Source organism: Orcinus orca, chromosome 19 (assembly GCF_937001465.1).
Source record: "Orcinus orca chromosome 19, mOrcOrc1.1, whole genome shotgun sequence".
In the NCBI taxonomy this organism is placed as follows: domain Eukaryota; kingdom Metazoa; phylum Chordata; class Mammalia; order Artiodactyla; family Delphinidae; genus Orcinus; species Orcinus orca.
This window is the reverse complement of record NC_064577.1, coordinates 28297984-28321593: the sequence shown is the minus strand read 5'-3', so window position 1 is coordinate 28321593 and position 23610 is coordinate 28297984. Positions and strand designations below refer to the sequence as shown.

General features: G+C 48.2%; 2 protein-coding genes across 6 annotated transcripts; one reads left to right on the top strand and one right to left on the bottom strand.

Annotated features, from left to right (window-relative positions):
* Positions 1-1662: 1662 nt before the first annotated feature.
* On the bottom strand, positions 1663-17199 carry KCTD2 (potassium channel tetramerization domain containing 2). Of its 4 annotated transcripts, XM_033438445.2 has the most exons (7): positions 16945-17199; positions 16655-16825; positions 14931-15039; positions 12301-12392; positions 7859-7954; positions 5639-5764; positions 1663-4502 (listed from the first exon to the last, which is right to left on the bottom strand). In XM_033438445.2, exons 1-7 carry the CDS (start codon positions 17197-17199, stop codon positions 4473-4475), a joined length of 879 nt encoding a protein of 292 aa, XP_033294336.1. In that variant the 3' UTR covers positions 1663-4472. The 4 variants fall into 4 exon arrangements, 3 of the variants coding, with proteins under 3 accessions (XP_033294336.1, XP_004275507.1, XP_033294335.1); XM_004275459.4 differs by having other exon boundaries at positions 16655-17143; XR_007473315.1 differs by lacking the exon at positions 1663-4502 and adding an exon at positions 6116-7258 and having other exon boundaries at positions 16655-17143.
* Positions 16148-22065, top strand: ATP5PD (ATP synthase peripheral stalk subunit d). Of its 2 annotated transcripts, none has more exons than XM_012535054.3 (6): positions 16148-16300; positions 18888-19018; positions 19301-19397; positions 21350-21421; positions 21660-21722; positions 21865-22065. In XM_012535054.3, the coding sequence occupies exons 1-6, from the start codon at positions 16283-16285 to the stop codon at positions 21994-21996; spliced, it is 513 nt and encodes a 170-aa protein (XP_012390508.1). In that variant the 5' UTR covers positions 16148-16282; the 3' UTR covers positions 21997-22065. The 2 variants fall into 2 exon arrangements, with proteins under 2 accessions (XP_012390508.1, XP_004275505.1); XM_004275457.3 differs by lacking the exon at positions 16148-16300 and adding an exon at positions 17183-17319.
* The last annotated feature ends 1545 nt before the right edge of the window (positions 22066-23610 follow it).

Sequence of the window (23610 nt, the reverse complement as noted above, 5' to 3'; positions counted from 1 at the left end):
AAAGCTTCACTGATGAAAATCCTTCTGTGTGGCGTGATTCTTATTAAAAATTTAGCTCTGGGCTGCCACCTGGGCTTTACGACGGAGCGGATTCAGTCAAACTCAAATAACCTGTTGTAAACAGCGCCGTATGGAACCTCCAGCAAGCTCCAACAGGAGACTCACCGTGCAGACTCCAGGGTGTTGGAACAGAACCATGACTCCTTTTACAGGTAACTCTTCTTCTGTGGAGGAATAGCTCCAGCTACCTAATCAGGGGCATCAAGTGACCACGTGACCTGAGCTGCCCATCACAATCTGAGGAGTAATTAACACAGCCCAGAAATAGACGTGACTGTCTCTCAGACCTGGGAACAATGACTGTTTGCAGTGTCTTGTGTTGCGGGGAGGATACGATCATCTTTGTGTAAAGAGTAGCTGCGTCTTGGGACTTCCCTGGCGGTCCAGTGGTTACGACTCTCCGCTTCCGCTGCAGGGGGGCGCGGGTTCGAGCCCTGGTCGGGGAACTAAGGTCCCACGTGCCTCGCGGCGCAGCCAAAAAATTTTAAAAAAAGAAGGAAAGAAAAGTAGTTGCGTCTTGTTACGTGGAAGCACAAAGCTGTTCTTACGAAGTTCAAATGTGCACAGAAGCGTGCTTATGGGTGCGGAGCAGCCACAAAGGCGGCAGAGCTGCTGTTAACTCTCAGCCCCAACCCACCCCGACTGCCCTGTGCTGCTGGGGCCGGGAAGCTGCTGAAGGCATCCTGAGAGGGAGACGGCAAGGCTGGAGGGGAAAAAGGAGACGTGGCCCTTCCTGTTAGAGAAACCACAGCGACGCAGCTTTGCTCCGGCGGCAACAGCTGGTCCCAGCAGTGCGGTTCCTTTGCGGTTTTCCGCGCTCCCAGCAGCAGCCTCACTGAGCCCTGAGATGGCAGCATCCCTCTACAGGGCGCCCCCCCCCAGCCTCGACCGTTTAATGCCAGCCTCTTCCCTTTGCTCCCCAGTCCCGGGAGCGATAACTGTGTCCTGCGACCACTACAGCTGTGACACCTGAGTCCCCTGGGCCCTCTCCTTTCTCCACCACCTGTCGACGACGGCTGTGGTCTCCCGTCGGAGCTGTTACGGCCACACACCTTGCTCAGTACCTTTCTGTGTACACACCACCTCCCCAACTGTAAGCGCCCCATAGGAGGGACGACCTAACGCCTTTTGAGGATCCCACACCCCGCCTGATGCCTTAGGGATCAATACTTGACGTGCTGGTGACTCGATTCTCACCTCACGTTTCTTACCCCTCCTCTTCCTTGCAGAGAAAATGGGCACCCCGTCCCTTATTCTCTTCCAGGAAGACTTTTTTCCCTTGAAAACCACCTCATGCCCGCCCCCTGTCTCTTTCCGGCTCTCTGGTGGGAAGCCCATCTGTCCCCTCCTTCTGTTTCTGGGCGCTCTCTGGGTCCTTTCAGATGCAGTCAAATGAAAGCCAGGAGGAAGAAGGCCCAACACCCCCTCAGGCAGTTTTAGCAGCAGGAGAAATCAGGGCTTTGTAAGAAGCCCTGCTAGAAAAAGGTGCAGTGAAATTCATCCCCTGAGGACAGTATGACAATCACCAATAGTGAGTGACAGCAGGAACCCAGGAGCTCGCAGTATCGGAAAACATACACCAAAGGTTTCAAGATTCAGAAGTCTGTTTCATGTCTTTATTGACCAGAGAGAAAAAAAAAAAGGGGTCACAGCATTTCAGACTTTATTCAAACACACAAATGGTAACAAAGGGCACCCACAAGTGACAGGCATGGTCCCTAAGGCCTGGCTCAAAGGCCATGCTGGAGGGTGTGGGTGACTTCTCAGCCCTACTCCCTCAGCATCTCTGTCCCTTCCTCCTCTGCACCTCACGGACACCCCTGAGATCAGTTAAAATTGTGCAGAAACTAAGTTACTCTAGAGGAGGTTGGGCCCTGCCTCACTGCCAAAAAAGAGCAGGTTCTGAGGAGAAGATGGAAGCGGGCTTCGGGGTCATCACTCAGGAGACACCAGGCTGCTCCCTGGGTCTGGCCTGCATCACCCACGGCCTCGGACCTGGGCAGGGAAGGAAGCAGGGAGACACTCCCCATGTGGCAGCCCTGGGCAGCTGGAGAGCGTGGGTCACTGGTCATGTGATACCCCCCAGCCCATGGCCAGACCTCTGCCTGAAGTTACTCCCCCGGAGGGAGAAGGCTTTCAAGAAAAAAACACCGACTAGGTTCATAAAGGGCTTGGGTAAAACACTTTTCCAGAAACCTTAAGAAACGAATCACTCTCAGATTCCTGGAGCATTGGAACAACTGAAATTGTCATGGGGTTGCCGGGAGGAGGGAAGCTTGGTGAAAGGCAGCCCTCTAGTTCCTCAGATCACTTAGCAAGGGGCTCAGCAGTCTTTTCGCAGGCTCCACGGTGGACCTCTGAGAAGCATGATGAAAGAAACAGTGCATCCTGAGGTGCTGGCCCGCGCCTCCTCGCTCCTCCTTGCTGGCTTGGGACCAGAGGCTGACCATCAGGTGAGCCCCAGAGAGCAAACCTGATTGGCCGCGAGGCCCCACATGCAGCTGCTTCCCCTCCTTTCAGTCCGACGGTTCTTATTCAGATCGGCCAAAGAGCACCTCGCCCATCGCTCTGTGCTACTCAGGGCAGCTTTTCCTTGACTCACTCAAAATCTTTTTTTTCCCCGAAAGATGACAGGATGGACATCTGTCACCTTTCTGAAGGGGTGACTGTTTTTATTGTAGGTAGAAGTTCCTCTAACGTTTTACAACTGTAAAAATCCTGGGCTCGGGCCAGACTTCCGAGGTGCCGACGTGCACGTTCACGTTGGTGCGCAGACATGGCGTGTCAGCAGACGCCCTGGATACACACTCCTACCCTACTCTACACAGACACATGAGGGCAACGTGCGAATCCTGGAGAAGGGTTAGGCCACCTGGGCAGGGGCAGGTCACAGGCTCGGAAGACATTTGGCTTAGTCGATAGTCATTTCCAAAACACCATGACCCCAGACCCACGCAGTAAGCAGCTGAGCTGTGGAGCAGAGAGAACCTCAGCTTTGAAGGCGCCCAGGAGCCATGGGCTTGAGGGGCTCTTATGGATGGAGCATTCCCCACGGGCACCTCCCCCTCCTCCAGACCATCTGCCACCCTAAGAAAGTCACCCGGGGCAAAGTCAGGATTCTCTGGTCCCTTTGCGTTCCACGACTGCTCATCGAGACTCAAAAGCTTAGAGAGTCCAGTTACCAGCTCCGAGGGCACAGCCCAAAGGAGGGCTTTCCTCCTCTGGGTCCAACAGCATTTGATCCTTGACGCCTTGGCACTCCACAGAAAGAAGTGGTGGTGAGGGCTAGGTCAGAGACGGGGGAGTCCTCAGACTGCCCAGCAAACCCACACACACTATGGGGGATGGTGGGGGGTGGGGCTCACTGACGCCGCCCAGGTCAGAAACCAAGAAGAGACACAAATATCGCACTTTTGGTCAAGGCATTTCCAAGAGACGATCACAAAAATGATACCACTTTTGGATACGACAATATAACACATTTGGCAACTTTCAAAGAAAACGGCCGGCCCCACCCCAAGCCATCGAGGGTCCAAAGTCCCTTTACCCTCAGCCCCAGTTTAAAAAGTCAGGGAAGGAAGATGGGCCAATGCAGGGCAAGAAAAGGCTGCAGAAGCAGTTACATCAACTACCTAAAGCGCCTGTCTGTCTGTCTGATTCGGCGCAGGTGCCGCCTGCCTCAAACCTCTTCTTGGGGAGAAAGCAAGCTATCTGGGGGGTCCAGGCTGCTGGAGACAAATGACGCAAAGCTGAACATGGTAGCAGCTGGGTGCCCCGAATCCAGAGCTGCAATCCCCAGTCTCCAACCACCACCAAGGACACCCTATCCCCCCCCTCCTCCAAGAGGCTTTGTTCATAGGAATGTGGGGTACTCTGGCAACTCTATCCAAACCTCAGTTCAACAACCTGAAGCTAGAACGCTTTGCATCTGCTGCATTATTTGGGGGGGCATGGGCCGGGAAAGATGGTGTTACAAAGCGGCTGCTAATGTCCGACGTGGCCCACTCAGGTGGAAACATGGCACGGCGCAGGGAAAAACCTCTTCCTTTGCTCCAGCTTCCTTGAAGCACAGCATATGTGCAAAGACCTAGGCCTTCCTCTTCCCCTCCCCCTAGCCCTAGATCAGCTCCAGCTGAGAACCCGGCCCAGCTGCTCTCATAAAGATCTGTTGTAACATTAGCTAAGAAAACAGAAGCAGGTACTGAAAAGGTATTCTGCAGCCGGAAGCGGCCTCTGTCTTCCGGTTCCTGTGGGTGGGGCTGGGGTTCCTTTGGTTTTGACCAGAACACTTCTCCACCGGGGGGCCAGGCTCAGCTTTGCTTTGCAGTAGCTCGGTTACTGTACAGGAGCAAGATTTAACTTCACAGAGGTGCTCTGCTGGGTTGCTCTCTCGTCGGTTAGGACTCCGGACTTTACATCCGAGATCCTCTCTCCTGAAGAATCTGGAAGGGGAAGGTGGGGAAGAGGGCTGAGGCTTGGAGGCTGGATGCAGACTGCTTTTGGGCGGTGGTTGCTTACCGGACCGCCAAGGGAAGAGAAAGAGCCCCGGAGCCGCTTTCCACTGGAGCCCACGGAGCAGCACGACAATCGCTGTTACCCCAGGAAGCCAGGCAACCGCCCCTAAAGCACTGCAGTTGTAAAAGACTTTTGCTGAACACGGCCACGCCTAAGTTTACGTGTTGTTGGACCACTTCCCCTGTGAGAAAGGACACGGTCCGGGCTCACCACATACTGATGATTTAGAAGCATGTATGTGTGTCTGTGTTCGAGGGGGCACAGTGGAGGAAAAAAGGTAACAGTGTGCAACCATTTTCCAGTAACTTCAGGGCGTCAGGGGGCGGGGGAATCACAAAGGTAACCAAACTCCTTTTCTCTTGAGATGGCGGAGAAAGAGAGAGAGAGAGAACAGTTTCAAAATATAAAGGTGAAATACTTTCCAATTTTGAGTTTCAGAATTCTCACCTTATAGTAATTAATGGCCATAAGCTTTTTCATTGATTTGACAGAGGCTGGGAAAAGACTACCCTATTTTGGTTCACATGTCCTAACTAAAAGCCTCTGTCACTGCTCCAAAAGTCCTGATTTAATTTACAACAGTCAGGGGCTCCCCTGGTGGCGCAGTGGATAAGAATCCGCCTGCCAATGCAGGGGACACAGGTTCATTCCCTGGTCTGGGAAGATCCCACATGCCACAGAGCAACTAAGCCCGTGCAACTAAGCCCGTGCGCTACAACTACTAAGCCTGTGCTCTAGGGCCCGCGAGCCACAACTACTGAAGCCCGTGCGCCTAGAGCCCGTGCTCTGCAACAAGAGAAGCCACGACAGTGAGAAGCCCGCGCACTGCAACGAAGAGTAGCCCCCGCTCGCCACGACTAGAGAAAGCCCGCGTGCAGCAACAAAGACCCAACACAGCCAAGAAAGAAAAATAAATTACAACAGTCAAAAGGCCAAAATGAAGGGGAAATGCAAAGCTGGCTTGAGAAGGAAAGGGAAGAACCTGTGAGCAACAGTTCAGGCAAGGCCTGCGCAGGGGCTGAGAGCAAAGGGTCAGAGATGAAAGTCGGGTGAAGGAACTTACCTTTGCCTTCTCGCTCGGCTCAATGACAATGCCATTGGTAGAATTATTTAATTCTCTGGAGACAACACAGAGGAATTCTGCCTGATCCTCATTTCCATAGTTATAGGAAGATCCGATGCTGATTAGCTGATAAAACAAGAATGTGGTGAACATACAAATAGTGATCTTCAAATATTGAAGTGGCACACAAGTCAAACCCTCCTCCTCACTGAACTTTTGTTGTTTTGCTGCTCAAAGGAGGAAGAATTCTCTGGGTCTATCAAGGCCCCAGGGGATAACTGGATCCCAGCTGTGCACCAGGCTTCCCCAAAGAAAAGTGTGAGTTCTGCCACTGTCCCCTCACCCAAGCACTTGAAACAGTGCCAAAGGCAGCAGCCAGGATTGATACGGTCACATTATTCCTTCTAGCAAACATTGAGGGGAAATAGAATGCTTCTGTGAATGAAAACGGACACTTGCTTCAGCCAAAACACCTACACAGAGCTGGCTCATCTTTAAGCAGAAGCCCTAGACAGGAGACCGGAGCTCGGGAGGCTCTGGAAAGCACCACGCGAGAGTCACTGAAGAGCTGCTCAAGCCAAATGCTGCTGCAACTTCTAACCTTTTTGGTGAATTGAACTCAGGCTCTAGTCTAAAGAGGAAATACGGATGCAGAGAGGGAGAAGCTGAGCCTGAGGGTGTGGTCATCCTGGCAAGTCTGCAAGGCCTCAAGTCGGGAGACCATGGCTGACTTGCTGTATGACCGGGCTGCGGACACCTCAGCCTTCCTGGGCCTTAACTTCCTCCTCCATGTAATGGAGTCAAAGGGAGCAGACTTGGTCCTCACACAGCACATCAATAAGATGAGAAAAACAGCAGGATAAATTATTCATTAGTTTCACAAAGAATAGTTTTAAAAAGTTGTTATAGGGACTTCCCTGGTGGCACAGTGGTTAAGGATCCACCTTCCAAGGCAGGGGACACAGGTTCAATCCCTGGTCCGGGAAGATCCCACGTGCCGCGGAGCAACTAAGCCCGTGCGCCACAACTACTGAGCCTGAGCTCTAGAGCTTGCGAGCCACAACAAAGAGTAGCCCCCGCTCGCCGAAACTAAAGAAAGCCCGAGTGCAGCAATGAAGATCCAATGCAGCCAAAAATAAATAAATAATTTTTTATTAAAAAAAAAAAGTTGTTATAATATCCTTTGTCTTTGAAACTTTATACCAGGGAAAAACTACTTCTGGAGTGGAAGTATGGTGACATTTTGAAGAACACCTGAACAAGAACTAGGCTGCCACATACAGGTAGCACTGATTCTGCAGTGGAGCTGAGTGTGAGGAATCATCCAGTATTGGTTCTGAAGACAGAGACACCTGTGTGTTTGATCTATAACGTAATACTGTTAACACATAGAGTAACTGTTATGTAAGAAGGTAAGCTTATGGTGACAGTTCAGCTGACCTCTTAAACTCTACCTAAAAACAGGCATGATTCATTGAATTTATAACACAGTCATTCTGTTCATGCTCAGCCTCCCTTGAAGACAACAGATGAACAATTCTGCCATCTAGTGGAAGAAAGCAGTAAAATCCTGGCTCTCAGACACTGTTTTGATGCCTCAGTCAGGTCACAAGCACAAAGCTAAAGAAGAGAAACCCAGAGTGAACGGAAAGGACCTCGCCATCCTCCTTGATGTCTGATCCCTTCACATCACAGCTGTTCACCACGCCGTGCATGGTGGATGGCGCACATACTTGGAAGGATGAAGATCTGACCCTGGGATAAGCAAAGGGAGGGTTGTTGCTAAACCCTGGTCTTCTTTAGCTACTTATTCTAGAAGGTGTCAACAAAGCACTTTTTTTTAACATCTTTATTGGAGTGTGATTGCTTTACAATGGTGTGTTGGTTTCTGCTTTATAAACACAGCACTTTTGAAAGGAATCCCTCTGAGGGAAAAAAGCCCAGAGAGGCACTTTCAAGCCTAAACAAACTGGCTGGCTCTCTCTGGGCAGAACCACGCGGAAACTCTGGATATGAAGCTGGGAGACACAAGCCTACCCTCAGCTCTCCCCAACTCATCACGTCCTACCACGCAAAGAGTCCACGTGGAGCGGCTCTTTCTCCGTTTTGGAACAGGATCACACCTGGCCCCCACCCGACTCCCAGGGTGATTAACTGGCTACAGACGGTGACTGGCTCCGAGACTGAGATACAGGGCTGCTCCCACGAAAGAAACATTACCTGTTCGAATTTCCAACCATCAGACATAGTGGACACCATCTGCGTGAGCTCCTCTTCTTGGCACTGCAGGACTCTGTACACGTGCTTCACGGGGCCCTGTGACAACCACACACAGACTTTGAGGACCGGTTTCAAGGGCACAGCAGTTTGCACCTGCCTCGGTGAGACTCTCCAAAAAATAAAGACTGGAAAGGAGTTTGCTTGGAATTTTTTTCTTGGCGGCCACCCACTATCCCCTTTGCAAGCAGCACTGTAGTTTTTCAATAAAAACTTACCCAAGAAGAAAATAAGGGGTCCAAGAACATGAATAAAATAAAATAATCCTGAACTCTGGAGGGATGAATCATGTGAGTGACCATATGCTGATAAACTGAAGACTTCATCTATTTCCCAAAGTAGAAAATAAGAGTAAAACTGCTCTGGACAAGAAAGTCACATTTTCTTCTTCAGTCACTGTAGCTGACATACATGCTGAAAATGCAGACCATATCTTGGTTTATCCAGAATGATACCTTATATATGGGAATAATACATTAAATAGGGACCCCATAATATACACATGTTCAAGCTATTCTACCCTCTGCTGAAGCTACCTGGAAGTGTTTCAGTGTTACATGGTAACATTCCTGCTATAGATATGTGTATAATAAAAAAATATTTGGTCTTTGTTCCTGGTTCCTTGCACAGACCTCCTAAAACCTTTGGAAACTCGAGTGACAGAAGTGTCTTTTGGGGACTTCCCTCGTGGTCCAGTGGGTAAGACTCCTCGCTCCCAATGTAGGGGGCCCGGGTTCGATCTCTGGTCAGGGAACTAGATCCCACATACATGCCACAACTAAGAGTCCGCATGCCACAACTAAAAGATCCCTCATGCTGCAACCAAAACAAACAAATAAATAAATAAATGGGGGGAGTGTCTTTTGTATGCTAATGGCTAGTCACCAGAAAGCCTGAGGGAGTTAGAGGATTAGAACTTTCAGCCCCATCCTGTGACCCTGGGGGAAGGGAGAGGGGCTAGAGATTGAGTTCAATTACCAAAGGCCAATGATATAATCAACCTTCCCTACCAAATGGAACGTCCTGAAAAAGCGATGGGGTTCAGGGAGCTTCCAGGTTGGCAAACACATCCGTGTGTTGCGTAGCTGGGGGCTGGCGCGTGCTGACTACACGGGGACAGAGGCTCCTGTGCTCAGGACCCTTTAGGACTTCACCCCATGAATCTCTCCATCTGGCTGTTCATTTGTATCCTTCATAATAAACTATAGTAAGTAGAGCATTTCCTGAATTCCACGAGTTAGTCTAGTAAATTACTGAACGTGAAGGGGGCATTGTGGGAGCCCCCGAATTTGTCACCAAGCCAGACAGAGTGCAGGCGGCTGGGGACCCAGACTTATGACTGGCATCTGAGACCCGTGGAGTCTGACGCTGACTCTGGGTGGTCAGGGTAAGGACAGGATTGAACTGTTGGTCACCCAGTTGGTGTCAAAGATTCAGAGAAAGGCCATTTGCTGGCCAGACTCAACTCTCTAGAACGTAAGTTAGAACCGAAAGCCAAAAGGCAGAGCAACTCAAATCGATGCCCCACGGCCGCAGCACTAAGGCCCCTGCACTTCACTGACACTTGTGTTCTGGCCCATGGGGGACGAGACGCCAGTCACGAGAGAGCCAGGGTGGCTGCAGGGAGGCAAGCTCGCCAGATGGAAGTTCCAGTTCCCAGAAGGACAATTACAGGCACACAGGAGGACTCGGTATTTAGCAATCTGGGACCATTCAGTGCTGGGTGCAAAGCTGCACACTCACTGCCCATCCCAGAGGGCATAAGGCACAAACAGCAACCCAGGTTCACAACAACGACTCCTGGTCATGGAGAGAGGGGTCAGTTATGTTCAATCGGATTTTAAGGAAATATGGACTGTTCCCTTAAGAATGATGAAAACTTAACACTTTTTCAGAAGGACAAGCTGGCTTCAGCTACCTAGAAAATTCGTTTTAGAACAACCTGGGGAATACTGGAAAAATAAAAGCAGCTACTGATCACCGAGTGCTACAAGCCCCGAGTGTGACACCCTTCTCGTCTAGTCTTCACTGCAGTCCTGGAAGGCAGGTGTTGGCTTCCTTCTACACATGGGACACTGGTGTTCGGAGCACAGTATCTTGCCCAAGCTGTACAGCGATTAAGTGGATTGGAGGTAGAGCTGGGACTTGAGCCCAGATCGGCCTGACAACGTTATAATCTTTCTTGTATACTTTGTCCTTCTAAATGAGGTACAGCTACCATTAAACAAGGTGCTAAGGTAAAAAAAATTTTCTTCCATGTAAAATACAGGACAAATCTTCTGACAATTCCAATTACTCTAGCCACGCATTTCAGAAACAACCAGATGTTTTATATTGTAAGATGGAGAACATCTGAAAGACCTGAGAGTGGCCACAGCTGTCAAAGTCCCAGGTATTTAAGATATCTATGCTGCCTCTTTTTTATTCTCTTCCAAAGTAAACCATTGGTGCTCTCAAATGCACCAAGATTAATCACCTAGCAAAAAATACTACCAAGGACAGCAGAGTAATAGAATGGTGGCAGCCAGTAAAAGAGATGTGAGGTCACTGAGAAAGGGCAGAGTAGGTCCCCCACATCTTGGGCTTCGCCCTATCATCTGCCATGTGCGTCTCCTTTCAAAGCAGACAAGTTAAAGGAGATAACGTGTTTGAAGGGACAGCCACGGAAATCCACACTCAGCCTTAGAGCCACTTGGGACAAATGCAAAAGGGGACGTCATTGAACAACATCAAATCCATTGCCCAGAGTTCCACTAAATAAAGAGGACAGATGGAAAGATCAATTAACATCAAAAGGGTCTTGACATTCCTAGAATAAAAAAGCTTCCAACTGGGTATAAATCCACAAGCCTCAGAATCTAGAGAACTAATTAACTGCTGTCATCAAATAGAAATCTAACAATGCTCTCAAGGAATCTGCTAATGGCAAAGAACTGAGTGTTCAGGGGCCATGATTCGAATGGTTTCAAATGACATACTCTATGGTACCATCAATATTTATATTAAGCAATCAAAGGGGTTTTTTGGAATGTGGAAAACTGAGGATGAGGCAATATTCTCAGAACATCTGATCTATTAAGTGTCTATAATAGTGAAAGATGCCATGTAAATATACTATGAGATGGCAGAAAGACTGGTGACACTAGATCATATTTCATATGGTAATCTGCAAACCAAATACAAGTTCATCTTTGAACATTAAAAAGAAGCCTTTCAGCCATTGGGCAGATGTAAGAGAACTAAATGAATAAGCCTTTCCACCTTTGCAAAGTGCTAGAGATAAAATGTATAAAAGAGTTCATTTTTTAGCACAGGTGTCTGTTATTCATCCAGATAATTCCATTTAGAGCCAGAAAAATTTTGATATGTGAAGTCTTACACAGAAAGAGCAAGGAACTATTTTTTACTTTTGAAAAGGAACATACTGCCTTCTTATTTCAAGGAAAATTCTATATTGCAATAGATTAGATCTCAAGGAAGCGACCACCACCGGTATCTGATGGGATAAGAGGCAAGTCATGCTGGAGTCCAACTCTGCCCCGTTACCGCAGCTAAACTCTCTTAAAATAGAGCCTAAATACATGAAAGGGAGTGTCTGTGTCTCTTGCTAGACTTTAAGCTTCTTGAAGGCGTGGACCTTCTCCTATCAGTTGGGGTCCCCAGGGCCTAACAGAAGCTATTGTGGCCACTTACTTAGGACACATGATGGGTGACGAGACATGAAATGAGGTAAGAGTGCCTCACTGCGTTCCGTTCTGTTCTCAAACTATGTGGCAAATTCTGTTTGATTTTTGTTACCATATCTACTAGGTTAGCATAAAAATCCACACTTCATAATAAAAAGAGAAGCTTAACATTATTTTCTTAGAACCATGATTCGCAAACCACTTGCAAAGTCTATGCCATGACTGGTTTCAGGAGGCTGTCAGGAGCTCGATGTGACATGGCCACAGGCTGAAGGCTGGTCCTAATAAACAGAAGCCAACAGGCGGAAGCAAGGCCTTGTTTGGCCTCCACGTGGACATGAAGGGAGACAGATACTCTGCCGGAAAGAACAGGCTTTGAACCTCAAGTGCAGTGGCTCCTCCCACTGCCAAATGGAGAGCAGCCACAACCTCCCGCTCTGCTAAGGGGACACGGGGCTGTTTCGTCTTCTTTGTGATTTCTTCTCCTCTGTTTCCTTGTTCTGAACAAGGCTGGCAGAGTACACGCTGTCTGTCTGGCAGACGGGCGGTGTTCCGCACAGAGACCTCCGGCTCTACGGGGAAAGGCAGGGCTCTGGCCATCATCCAGAGATCACATCATCCATTTCAAGTCACACCCAGACACATGGACAAAGAGAGCCACTTGGGATAGCTTCCCCTTAAGAGCTCAAAACCCATTACCTGTGAAGTTCTGTTCTCGTTGTCCCGTATCCTTTCCTTAACAAGTCGCACGAGAGACGCAATGTTATAAAACTCCGCTTCCTCCAGCACACCTAGAAGGACCAAAACCGTAGTTAGATGTGTGTCAAGTCCCCAGAAAACGGCAGGAAGAGGCTGGAGTTCATGAGCTTGCTAAGAACTCTATCTTTCAAATGCAAGTCTAGTCTAACTCCTTCAGCCTGGGAAACGTTTCTTTGCTGTTTGGTGTGCACCCGTGACCTCTTCCCCAATGGCAGTGAGTCAACAGTGCTCTGTTTACTCCGTTTCACCCCTGCAGTTTCCCACCTGGCACCTTCCCCTGCTCTCCCTGCACCTGCCCGTGAGCTGCAGGACACCTTTACCATATGTCACTTAGTTCCTGGAACTAGTCCCACTGGACAACTCTTGAGCTTGCAATTTCTGCCCAGTTTGTCCTAAAAATGACCAAAGGTCTGTGTGTTTGTGTGTGTGTGCGCGCGTGTGTGTGTGTGTAAATTTATGTGGACCAAATTTAACAAGATGCTTATTATTTGAACAATGTAAGAGGCAGTCATTGAAAGAATCCCATGCATAGGACTTCCCTGGCGGTCCAGTGGTTAGGACTCGCAGCTTTCACTGCCAAGGCCGGGGTTCAATCCAAAAAAAAGAATCCCATGCTAAACAAAATCAAAGGCCTGGGCTTCCCTGGTGGCGCAGTGGTTGAGAATCTGCCTGCCAATGCAGGGTACACAGGTTCGAGACCCGGTCTGGGAGGATCCCACATGCCGCGGAGCAACTAGGCCCGTGAGCCACAACTACTGAGCCTGCACGTCTGGAGCCTGTGCTCCGGAACAAGAGAGGCCGCGACAGTGAGAGGCCCGCGCACCACGATGAAGAGTGGCCCCCGCTCGCCACAACTAGAGAAAGCCCTCGCACAGAAACGAAGACCCAACACAGCCATAAATAAATAAATAAAACAAAAACAAACAAAATATCAAAGGCCTGAGACAGGATAACTAAATGGGATGTGTGACCCTGCACCAGGAATAAAATTTGCTATGAATACCATTAATGGAACAACTGATAAAATTAGAATATAAGCTATAGTTAAGGTATTCATCAATATTAAGTTTCCTGAATTTGATAACTGTATTGTGGTTATGTGAGAGAATGTCCTGTTCTTGAGAAGTACACACTGCAGCATTAAGGGGTGAAGTCTGTAACCTAGTCTCAAATAGTTCTGAAATAAAAACTAGAAGAGGGAGAGGAAAAAGAGCGGAGAGGAGGAAACAGAGAATGTATTGTAATGCAAATATGACCAAAAAATGTTAAAAATTGGTGAATCTGGGTAAACGGAGTTCTTTTCTCTAAATCTGAAATTATTTCAAAATGAATTTTTTTAAGGCATTAGAAAAGATGCTTCAGATTCCTCTTTTCAAGAAACAAGAGTACCCATGAGTTGGTAATTGCTGAAGCTGGATGCTGGGTGGAATTTACTGCACTATTCCCATTACTTTGTATGCATTTGAAATGTTGAGGGAAAAAAAGGGAGAGTGATTCGTCTTTTGACTGGTTTTAGCAGCAGTGTTCTGCAGCCACTTCATTAATTAGCACGGCCATTACAGCTTTCTCACGCAGAGCTAAAGCTCCCAGGTCAGGGTGCCCTGGCTCTAGGGGCAGGCCCCAGTCTTCAACGGAATGCCTCAGTGAGACCAAGATAGCCTTTTATTTTTTATTTTTATTTTTTTTTAACATCTTTATTGGAGTATAATTGCTTTACAATGGTGTGTTAGTTTCTGCTTTATAACAGTGAATCAGCTATACATATAAATATATCCCCATATCTCCTCCCTCTTGCGTCTCCCTCCCACCCTCCCTATCCCACCCCCAAGACAGCCTTTTAGAAAGATGTCTAGACCCACTTACGGTCCAAATGCTCTACAAACCAAAAAGATGAGTCAAATAACGATGCACCTGACAACGGGCTGGAGAATGAATTAGGTCAGATGCAAAAATTTACAAGGAAGCATGAGACCAGTCTTAAAAGAAATGAGGCCAAGCCTTTATTATTATTCTTTTACAGCTGCAAGTTCAAACTAAAATTGAAAGTACGAATAGCTAAATGTCAGAGATTTGTTGCTTCAGGCTGTGGACATTCACGGCTAGCAATAAGTAAATGTAAAAAGGGGTCCTGACAATTCTGCACGTTCAGAAAAAACTCCAAAGCTATCTCCAAAGCTGAGCTACGTAGCTTCCTTCTCCCGAAGGAGGCTGAAGCGAACTGAAAGGGGCTCCTTCAAGACCCTCTCGGACGAGACCAGGTAATTGGAGGCTCCCTATTTATTTTCGTAAAGCTTTCCTACACTATCTACTGCACGTGAGTTTGATGAAAACCTCAAAATTCAAATCTCAGGACTTCCCTGGCGGTCCAGTGGAATGACTTCTCGCTCCCAATTCAGGGGGCACGGGTTCAATCCCTGGTTGGGGAACTAAGATCCCACAGGCCGCACGGCGCGGCCAGAAAAAAATAAAATAAAATAAAATCTGTGGGGAAAAAAAATTTCAAATCTGTGAAACAGCTTTAAAGATTTGACCTGAACTTTGAAAACGCCCAATGCAAACATCGTTCTTACCTTCTTCTGCCAACTCCTTCGTAATGATGAGCTTCCCATGGCGGAGGTAGTTCAGGATAGGACCAAAGTAGGTAGGGTCCCTGTCAATCAGATAGGCCCCTGTCTCGTCCTGTCAACCAAACATAAGGGTATCACTGTGGAGCTTTCAGGCTAAGTCAGGGCAGGGTTTCCACCTCTCTGTCACAATACACGAGTGAGAGGGCAAGTTTTGCTAGATATTTATCACAAACTATTGGCAAGAAGCCTAGCTTTGTGTATCTTGTACTTCAAGATCATTTCAGGGAGGGTGTTACAGATGTACAGTCATATTCATCATCTAGGCATTAACTTGAACTTCTAAAATTTTTACTCTGACGCAATTACCAACATTCTTCCTTTGGGATACTTGTTATAAAGAAACCGAGGAAGAAAATGCCATAGTTGCATGATCTAAATTTTTGCTTGAGATGGACATTCTGACTTCTCTATTGTGCCTGAATCACATTCCTAATTCTAAGAAAACCTCTGTTCAGTTGGCAATGCTCCAGAACTCAGGGCCAACAACCGTGGGAGTCTGCATTGGCAGCTGTAACTCACACACTCCAGATCTGTGCCCACAGGAAGCTTGGCACAGCCAGGACTTGGCTCTGAGCAGTTTTAATCCTACTCATCTTTACAGTAAAGGGAACAAGAAGAAACTGGCTTCTACTGCAACAAGGACAATTTGGGGTAGATCAAATAATTCCTTTAGAATAAGCAAGGTTTTGGAAACTCTTTAAAGTAAGGGCAGGACAGGTTTCCTTCAATCTGAGATTTATTACAGGAGAGGCAGGAGATGAATAAGTGAAATCAACCAATGTTTACCCAACTCTAGCTCTGTTGCAAGGTAACAGCTAAGTGCTCTATGGGATACAAGGCGCTGTAAGCAATGATCAATGCTTTTAAGTCGGAAACTAAAAGATGAACGTGTAAAGTTAAAAAAACAACTCAGACAACAGCTCAAACTGAAAACGGGTTAGGCGCCTTGTCACCTCTCAACTCTCTGGTTAGCAGCCATGCAACTTGCCCAACAGCACTCTCTGGGTTTCATTTTCCCTGGTCTTAACGGGTCAGCTTAGGTTTGCACTGGCAAATGACAACCTCTTTCCAAGGAACGTATCTGATCTCAAATATCGACCTAAAACAATGACAGTTACCAGACAGGAGCTCAGGGACCAGGACCACAGGAAAGAAGTGTGATATCATGAGAAGCACTTCCTGCAGCTGTCGAAGCCATCATCAGACCCAGGCTTTCACCCAACTTGGCAGAGGGGTCCGAGAGGAAGTCTGAGAAAGCTACAAAGATGCCTTAGCTCACCCTGACCCAGTTCTGGATGCATCTGGCACAGGCGGTGAGGGGCTGACGAGGAGCCAGGGGAAAACTCATGCAGACCTGAGGGGTTGGGATGAGAGGTGCAGAGAGGAATACGGAGAAGGGGTGTGGAATGGGTTCTCGTGGGTGAAGGTGGGCACAGTATGGGGAAGGAGCCGCTGAGAACGAAGGGTGGCGTCAGAGAGAAAGCCCGCGTGCGCCTGAGGATGGGGGAGAATAGCCCCGGGGGTTAGCCTGGCGGGGAAATAGGAGGAGGAAGGGGTCCCGGCCCGAGGTGCCCGCCAGTGAGAAGCGTGTTGCAGGAATCGGGGGACAAGCCTAGGAGGAACGAGGGGGTCTGAAGGCCGGGGGCGCGCCCGAGGGCGGGGCACACCTTGTCTGAGTCCAGCTCCGGGTCCTCCTGGCAGCAGAGGCGGCAGAGAAAAGACTTGGGCTCCCGGCCTAGGGTCTGCCTGGTGGTCACGAAGTAGGTGCCGCCCACGTTCAGCCGGACCCAGCGGGCGGCTCCACCGCCCCCTGCCCGCTCGGGCGGTCCGGGACCCGGCTCCAGCGGCTGCGCGGCGGCGGTGGGCTGGCGGCCGTGCCCGCGGGGCGTGGGGCCAGCGGGGCGAGGGCTGGGGGGCCCGCGACCCGGGCCGCCACCGTCGCCCAGCCCACTCCCGCCACCCCCTCCCAGCCCCGCCATCGCCGGGTCCAGTTGCAGCTCCGCCATCTTGGGCCGCCACCGCCGCCGCCGCTGCCCGCGCGCCGCCGGGCCGGCCCATCTCTTGGCAGGGAGAGCCGGGCCGGCCCATCGGCGGGGGAGGGGCCGGCGGAGAGGGACGGGAGCGCCCCCAACCAGCTCCCGGGGACCCTGGCAGTAGAGGCTAGGCGCCCGCCTTCGGGGACGGGACTTCCGGAACCAGCCCCCATCACCATTGGCTGACCTGAGAAATAGGGCCCGCCCCCTTGGCTTTGGGGCTGGCTGAGGGGAGGATTTCCGGTGACCCACTTCCGTTCCTTGGTGTTGTGGACTGTGGGCCGCTGGGGTCGGTGAAGGTGAGTGAGGTTTGGGGCGTTAGGTCCGACCCCAGGGGGTTCCTCTGCTCTGCCGCCTGCAAACCTCGGCCCGACCCTTGTCGCGCGCCTACCGAGGACGCCGGGCCCTGCGGTTGCCCTGCTGGCAGTGTCCCGGCTGTAGCTGCTGCTCCGCGCTCCCTTCCTTTCCCCTCCCCCGAGCGCAAGGTCGCAGGGGCCAGTCTGTGACCCCGCCGCGTCTGACTTAGGCACTTCCACTAACCTTGTCTCGTCCAGCCCGACCCCAGCCTGGCCGACTTCAGTAGTCCGGTTTGGAGGCTGCGGAAACGTTGCTGGGAGATCGTTTTAGCTTGCTGAGTGACACCCAGCAGGCTGGAGGGCTGTGCCCTTCCCTCCTGAAGGTTTCAGCATTCGAGCGTGTGGAGCTTTCAGAGCTTCTCAAGTGCAGGGTTCATTTACCGATTCAGCAAGTATTCACTGAGCACCTCCTGTGCAAGATCTGTTGTTCTAGGCGCTGGGGATTCAGCAGTAGATAAGAGACAGCAATCCATTTATGAACCCTATCTTCTGTGCTTGGAAAAGTCTCTGTAAGGGCACTTATTTCTCTGGTGTATTTAAAGAGATGCCCCTCACCTCCACTCCAGGAAACATAAGCTATCCTGAGAGTGAAAGGAAGCGGCAGGTGTTGGATACGTGTCTTGAGATCCTGGGGAAGATTTCCATCTTCCTTGTAATCCAGCCCATAACTTGTAAAGACCTTTGACATTTCAGTCTTTTTCCTAATGTTTGACATTGATCTTATTTAGTTTAAGTTGACTATTTTCCCATATTCTATCCTGGTTTTAAAAAAAATGGCTGTAATCACTTTCCATCTTCTCTCACATTCACACATGTATTGAATACCTTTTTTAAGCATATTGCCAGTATACTCAGGGTTTGTGCTAACACTGCAGGGGATCATCAGACATGAATAGGAAGGTGCAGGTGTATTACTAATCTGACAGGGAGCGGGTAGAGAGCCCCTTAAGTTTGTATAAGATTGTAGAGCAAATTGATGTGCACAATTACATCTGATATTTTTAACAGCCTTCTTAGGTAAGCAGGGCTATTATCCCCATTTTTCAGGTGAGGAAATTTTGGTCGAGAGTCTGCCCTATTTAACTAAGCCTTGTTGAAATGGGGGTATGTGTCAGGTTCTATGCACTGGAGAATCAGTGAATAAAACGCAAACTGAGTGGAAATGCATTTAAATTATTTTATGTAATGCATGACTATTGCATTACCAGTATTTCCAAAGGTACATGGAGTGCAAACACTAGAGAACTGGGCTTTGATAGGTTAGGAATTGGGGAATAGGGGGAGGACCATATAGTGGGGAGAGAATATATTTATATGCCAGGTTGCACACCTTGAATTTGAAAAGGTAAATTGTCCTCTTTCTGATTTAGTAATCCTGATTCCTTTAGTTGACAGATATACCCACTCATATGATGCTGATCTATTTCTGAAATACCTGAATATTTCTAAGATGGCCTTCAGACGATTCTCTCCAAGAGTCCTGTTTTGATCTGACCAGTTTTATTTTCTAGGCTCTCCAGATGGCTGGACGGAAACTTGCTCTAAAAGCCATTGACTGGGTAGCTTTTGGGGAGATCATACCCCCCAACCAGAAGGCTGTTGCTAACTCCCTGAAATCCTGGAATGAGATCCTCACCTCCAGGTCAGTACCTTGCTGAGAAGGAGCCTCTTAACCTGTCACTTAATGTGGAAACAAAATGTGCTTTGGAATTGCACATGAATTTTTGAGGTTCTTCCGGCAGAAAGTATAAAGAAATCCATGCGTTTTCCAAATACAAGTAACTTTTTGCATTCCTTTGATCTCCCTCCAAGGGAAGAGTGTGATGATAGCCCCAGGCCATAGGAATAAGGAACAGGGAAATTGCTGTGTGAATTTTTTGTTGCTCATGGAACAATCTTAACTTTTGCTTTTCTACGTGATCAGGTTGGCCGCTCTGCCTGAGAAGCCACCTGCCATCGACTGGGCTTACTACAAGGCCAGTGTGGCAAAGGCTGGCTTGGTGGATGACTTTGAGAAGAAGGTGAGACTTCAGGCAACTAAAGTTCTGGTCTTGTAACACGTCCTGCTTGGGGAGCAGGACGGTGGACAGTTACACATGCAGGATGACAGGGAGGAAAGAGGGGTGGAATTAACACCCAGAATCCAAAGGAGGCTCAGGAGAGATGGGTGTGGCCAGAGGTCTTGTGATGATAGATTTAAATGGTAAATAGGTGCAGAGACTTCAGGGTCTCTTCATTCAGCTGGTTTCTTATCCAAGGAAACAGTATGGCAGAGCCTTAACCTGGGAGCCAGAGGGCTCTTGAGTTGGATGTTTCTGGCCAACTCTGAGTTCCTTCTTAGCTCCCCACCTGTCTCCTTTTAGAACAAACGTAACATTATTTTTCTATCCTTTTACTGTTTTCCTCTTTCTCTGCTGTCTTTTTTAATGTCCCTTGGAGCTGTGATCTCTTGCTCACCTATCCTCTTCTGATGTTAAATTTCAACATCTGTAGTTTGTTGATTCAACAGTTGCTTATTGAGGGCCCACTCTGTGCCAGGTGCAGTGCTAAGTGCTGGGGCCACAACACTAAGCTGTCTTCTAAGGAGACCATCTCCTCCATCTCCATTATGCAAACATGACTTACGCCAGTCCACTACGGTTTCTTTTAAAAGAGAAATCAGGGGACTTCCCTGGCGGTCCAGTGGTTCGGACTTTGTACTTCCACCGCAGGGGGCACAGGTTCAATCCCTGGTCAGGGAAGTAAGATCCTGCATGCCGTGTGGTGCAGCCAAAAAAAAATAATAATAATAAATAAACTTTTAAAAAAGATGAAAATCAAAGGGATTTTATATATTTATCATTGGAGAGCATTGTTACACTGTAGTAATTAATGCTGAACCATAGTGTAGTGAAACCCAAAGTAATACATTAGAAAAAAAGCAATAATTTTCTAAACCTGTGATCTGGGTAATACAGAGTTGCTACTCAACATCTAATAAAGCTCTTATTTTCTATTGTGAATTATAGAACACTATGTTTCTTTGGCTGTGTTGGGTCTCTGCTGCTGCGCGCGGGCTTCCTCTAGTCACGGCGAGCGGGAGGTACTCTTCATTGCGGTGCGCAGGCTTCTCATTGCGGTGGCTTCTCTTGTTGCGGAGCAAGGGCTCTAGGCATGCAGGCTTTAGTAGTTGTGGCATGCGGGCTCAGTAGTTGTGGCTCATGGGCTCTAGAGCGCAGGCTCAGTAGTTGTGGCGCACGGGCTTAGTTGCTCCATGGCATATGGGATCTTTCTGGACCAGGTATTGAATCCATGTCCCCTGCATTGGCAGGCGGATTCTTAACCACTGCACCACCAGGGAAATCCTAGAACACTACTTTTATAAAGCCATATGTTTTTAGGGAAACTTAGGAGTGACATAGAACTGATAAATGTGTAAAGTAAATTTTTCTGGATTTTTGTATATAATCATCTCTAGAACTCTGGACACTGAGGATTCATTATGCTGTGGTCAACTTCAAATACGTTCCAATTCCAAATATCTCAATGAATGAGCCTTGTCTTTTACAAATATATGCCAAGCTGGGCAACATCAATGGATTTTCTAAAAATAATGTAAACGTCTTCTGTTCAATGTTATTTGAGTGCAATAAAATGCAGAATTCTTAAAAAAAAAAACAGATCAGAATTTCTTTAGAACTGCAGGGTTCTTTGAGGTCATCAAGTCCAACTCTCTTTATCAGGTGAAGAAACTGAAGCTCACTATAATAAAGAATTGTCCAAGGTCTCTAGTTAGTTAGTGATGGGGCAGAGAAGAACCTTGAGCTTCCATTGGTAGTCTAGTACTCTTTCCACTACGACGCCCTAGATGCATGCTGGTTTCCTCCCTGAACGGAGAATGTGTTTTTATACGCTCTATTACGATTAGCAGCTTTGAGCCCTTCTGGGGGGCTCTTGGTTATACTAATGACAACGCACTGTCACTGTTCTGTAGTTTAATGCCCTGAAGGTTCCTGTGCCGGAGGATAAATATACTGCCCAGGTGGATGCTGAAGAAGAAAAAGATGTAAGTATTGGAGGCTCTTATTTATTCTAAAATTCTCTTAATTCCTGACAGTTCTGTTTCTTCCTAGTAAGGTTAAGGTGGAGTGACTTTAAAGAATCAATAGAAAGGAATGAACTATTAATAAACGCAATAACATGGATGAACCTCAGAATAATTATGTGAGTGAAAGAAACCAGCAGAGGAGTACATACTGTGTGATTATGTTTCTGTAAACAGAATTTCTCCCTTCTCTTAAAAGGTGAAAATTTGTGCTGAGTTTTTGTCTCTCTCTAAGACCAGGATTGAGGAATACAAGAAAGAGGTAAGGATGAGCCTAGGCCTTTACTTATATTTCCTCTCTTTCAGGGCCACACATCTTTCACCTAGTGGGGGTAACCCGCCTTGGATTCTTTTTTGCATCTCTGCAGCCCTATTTATCTTAACACAGTTCCGTCTTTTTCTAGCTGGAGAAGATGAAGAACATCATTCCATTTGACCAGATGACCATTGAGGACTTGAATGAAGTCTTCCCAGACACCAAATTAGATAAGAAGAAGTATCCCTACTGGCCTCACCAGCCAATTGAGCAATTATAAACTGGAGTCTGGGAGAAAGCTCTGACCCTTGAATTATAAACTCTGGACATTAAAAACAATTATATAGTGCTGTGTGTGTCTGCTCCTTTGCGGTTGAGATAGTTAAACTCTGGAGTTACCTCACTGGGAGCGGAGCTTTTGTTAAAATGGAAAGGTATGCCTATAGGTGTGTGCTGTTGCCTAATGGTGAGGGCCTGTAGGAGCCAGTTGCTGAGCCCCCAGGGCTGCTGAAATCTTAACAAATAACAGTAGGGTCGATGACAGTGTTTTTCACTGGAATATGGTAAAGAGGAATCATTATCTACTGATTGCTTTGAACTTTCTCTTTGCTTTCAAACCATTGATTCCTAGGGAGTGCTTCCTTCTACGTGTCCATCAGTAAGTCACATGCAGATGTAACAGCAGGGCGAGTAGCAGCAGGGATCTACTTTTCTGTGCTTCAGCTCTTCAGTTTAAATGTGGTATGAAAAGAAATTTTGTTACAAAGTTAAAACCTGTTATAGCTTTGTATATGAACATAGGAAATTATTTTAATTCCATCGTTTCATTAAAAAAGATCCTAGTATTGATTGTAGTTAGCAGGACTCCTGAGCAATGCCAGGAAATGTAGGTGGTTTAAAGTAAGATGAGGTGGTGGGGGCTTCCCTGGTGGCGCAGTGGTTGGGAGTCTGCCTGCCGATGCAGGGGACACGGGTTCGTGCCCCGGTCCGGGAAGATCCCACATGCCGCGGAGCAGCTGGGCCCGTGAGCCATGGCCGCTGAGCCTGCGCGTCCGGAGGCTGTGCTCCGCAACGGGAGAGGCCCCAACAGTGAGAGGCCCGCGTACCGCAAAAAAAAAAAAAAAAAAAAAGATGAGGTGGTGGGAAAAGTTCTATTGCCCTTGAAGTCAGAGGACCTGGTATGCCTATTGCTTATGCCTGCCCTTGGCCATTTAGTTGCTGGTTCTAGACTAATCGTTTACCGTCTCGGGACTTTCCTTTTCTCATTTACAAACATCACGATTGTAATGAGAATTAAATGAGGTAACCTGGGAAGTTTCTTGGTAAGAAAGTGATCTAAGCAAAGGCATCTGGCTTGACATGGCTTGATATGGCTTAAATCCTGTAGGAAAAACCTACCGAGGGGCTTCCTTGGTGGCGCGGTGGTTAGGAATCCACCTGCCAATGCAGGGGACACAGGTTTGAGCCCTGGTCCCGGAAGATCCCACATGCCACGGAGCAACAAAGCCCGTGCACTACAACTACTGAGTCTGCGCTCTAGGGCCCGCGAGCCATAACTACTGAGCCCGCACGCCTAGAGCCTGTGCTCCACAACAAGGGAAGCCACCGCCTGCGCACCGCAACAAAGAGTAGCCCCCGCTCACCATAACTAGAGAAAGCCCAGGCGCAGCAATGAAGACCAAAAAAAAAAAAACCTACCAGGGGAAGGGTAATGTGAACAGGCCAATAATTTTGTGACACTTCTGCCAGAGATTCCAGAATTTACTGGAGAAGATCAACAGTTGCTGATAATGCTCAAAAAAGTAATGTAATCTTAAAGGACATAAGCAGAGGAAGCCTGGGGCACTATCACCCCTAATTTGTAGGGCAGGGGCTAGGCCGAAGGTAAACTGTA

Excerpts from the sequence above, each read along its gene's own strand:
- ATP5PD (XM_012535054.3), top strand. Across the intron at positions 19,019-19,300 it reads AATGAGATCCTCACCTCCAG|GTTGGCCGCTCTGCCTGAGA; the intron begins GTCAGTACCTTG and ends CTACGTGATCAG. Across the intron at positions 21,422-21,659 it reads ATGCTGAAGAAGAAAAAGAT|GTGAAAATTTGTGCTGAGTT; the intron begins GTAAGTATTGGA and ends TTCTCTTAAAAG.
- KCTD2 (XM_033438445.2), bottom strand. The coding sequence starts at position 17,199 with ATGGTGATGGGGGCTGGTTCCGGAAGTCCCGTCCCCGAAGGCGGGCGC. Across the intron at positions 15,040-16,654 it reads CGGAGCTGGACTCAGACAAG|GACGAGACAGGGGCCTATCT; the intron begins GTGTGCCCCGCC and ends TTTGGTTGACAG. Across the intron at positions 7,955-12,300 it reads ACGAGAACAGAACTTCACAG|GGCCCCGTGAAGCACGTGTA; the intron begins GTAATGGGTTTT and ends TGGTTGTCACAG.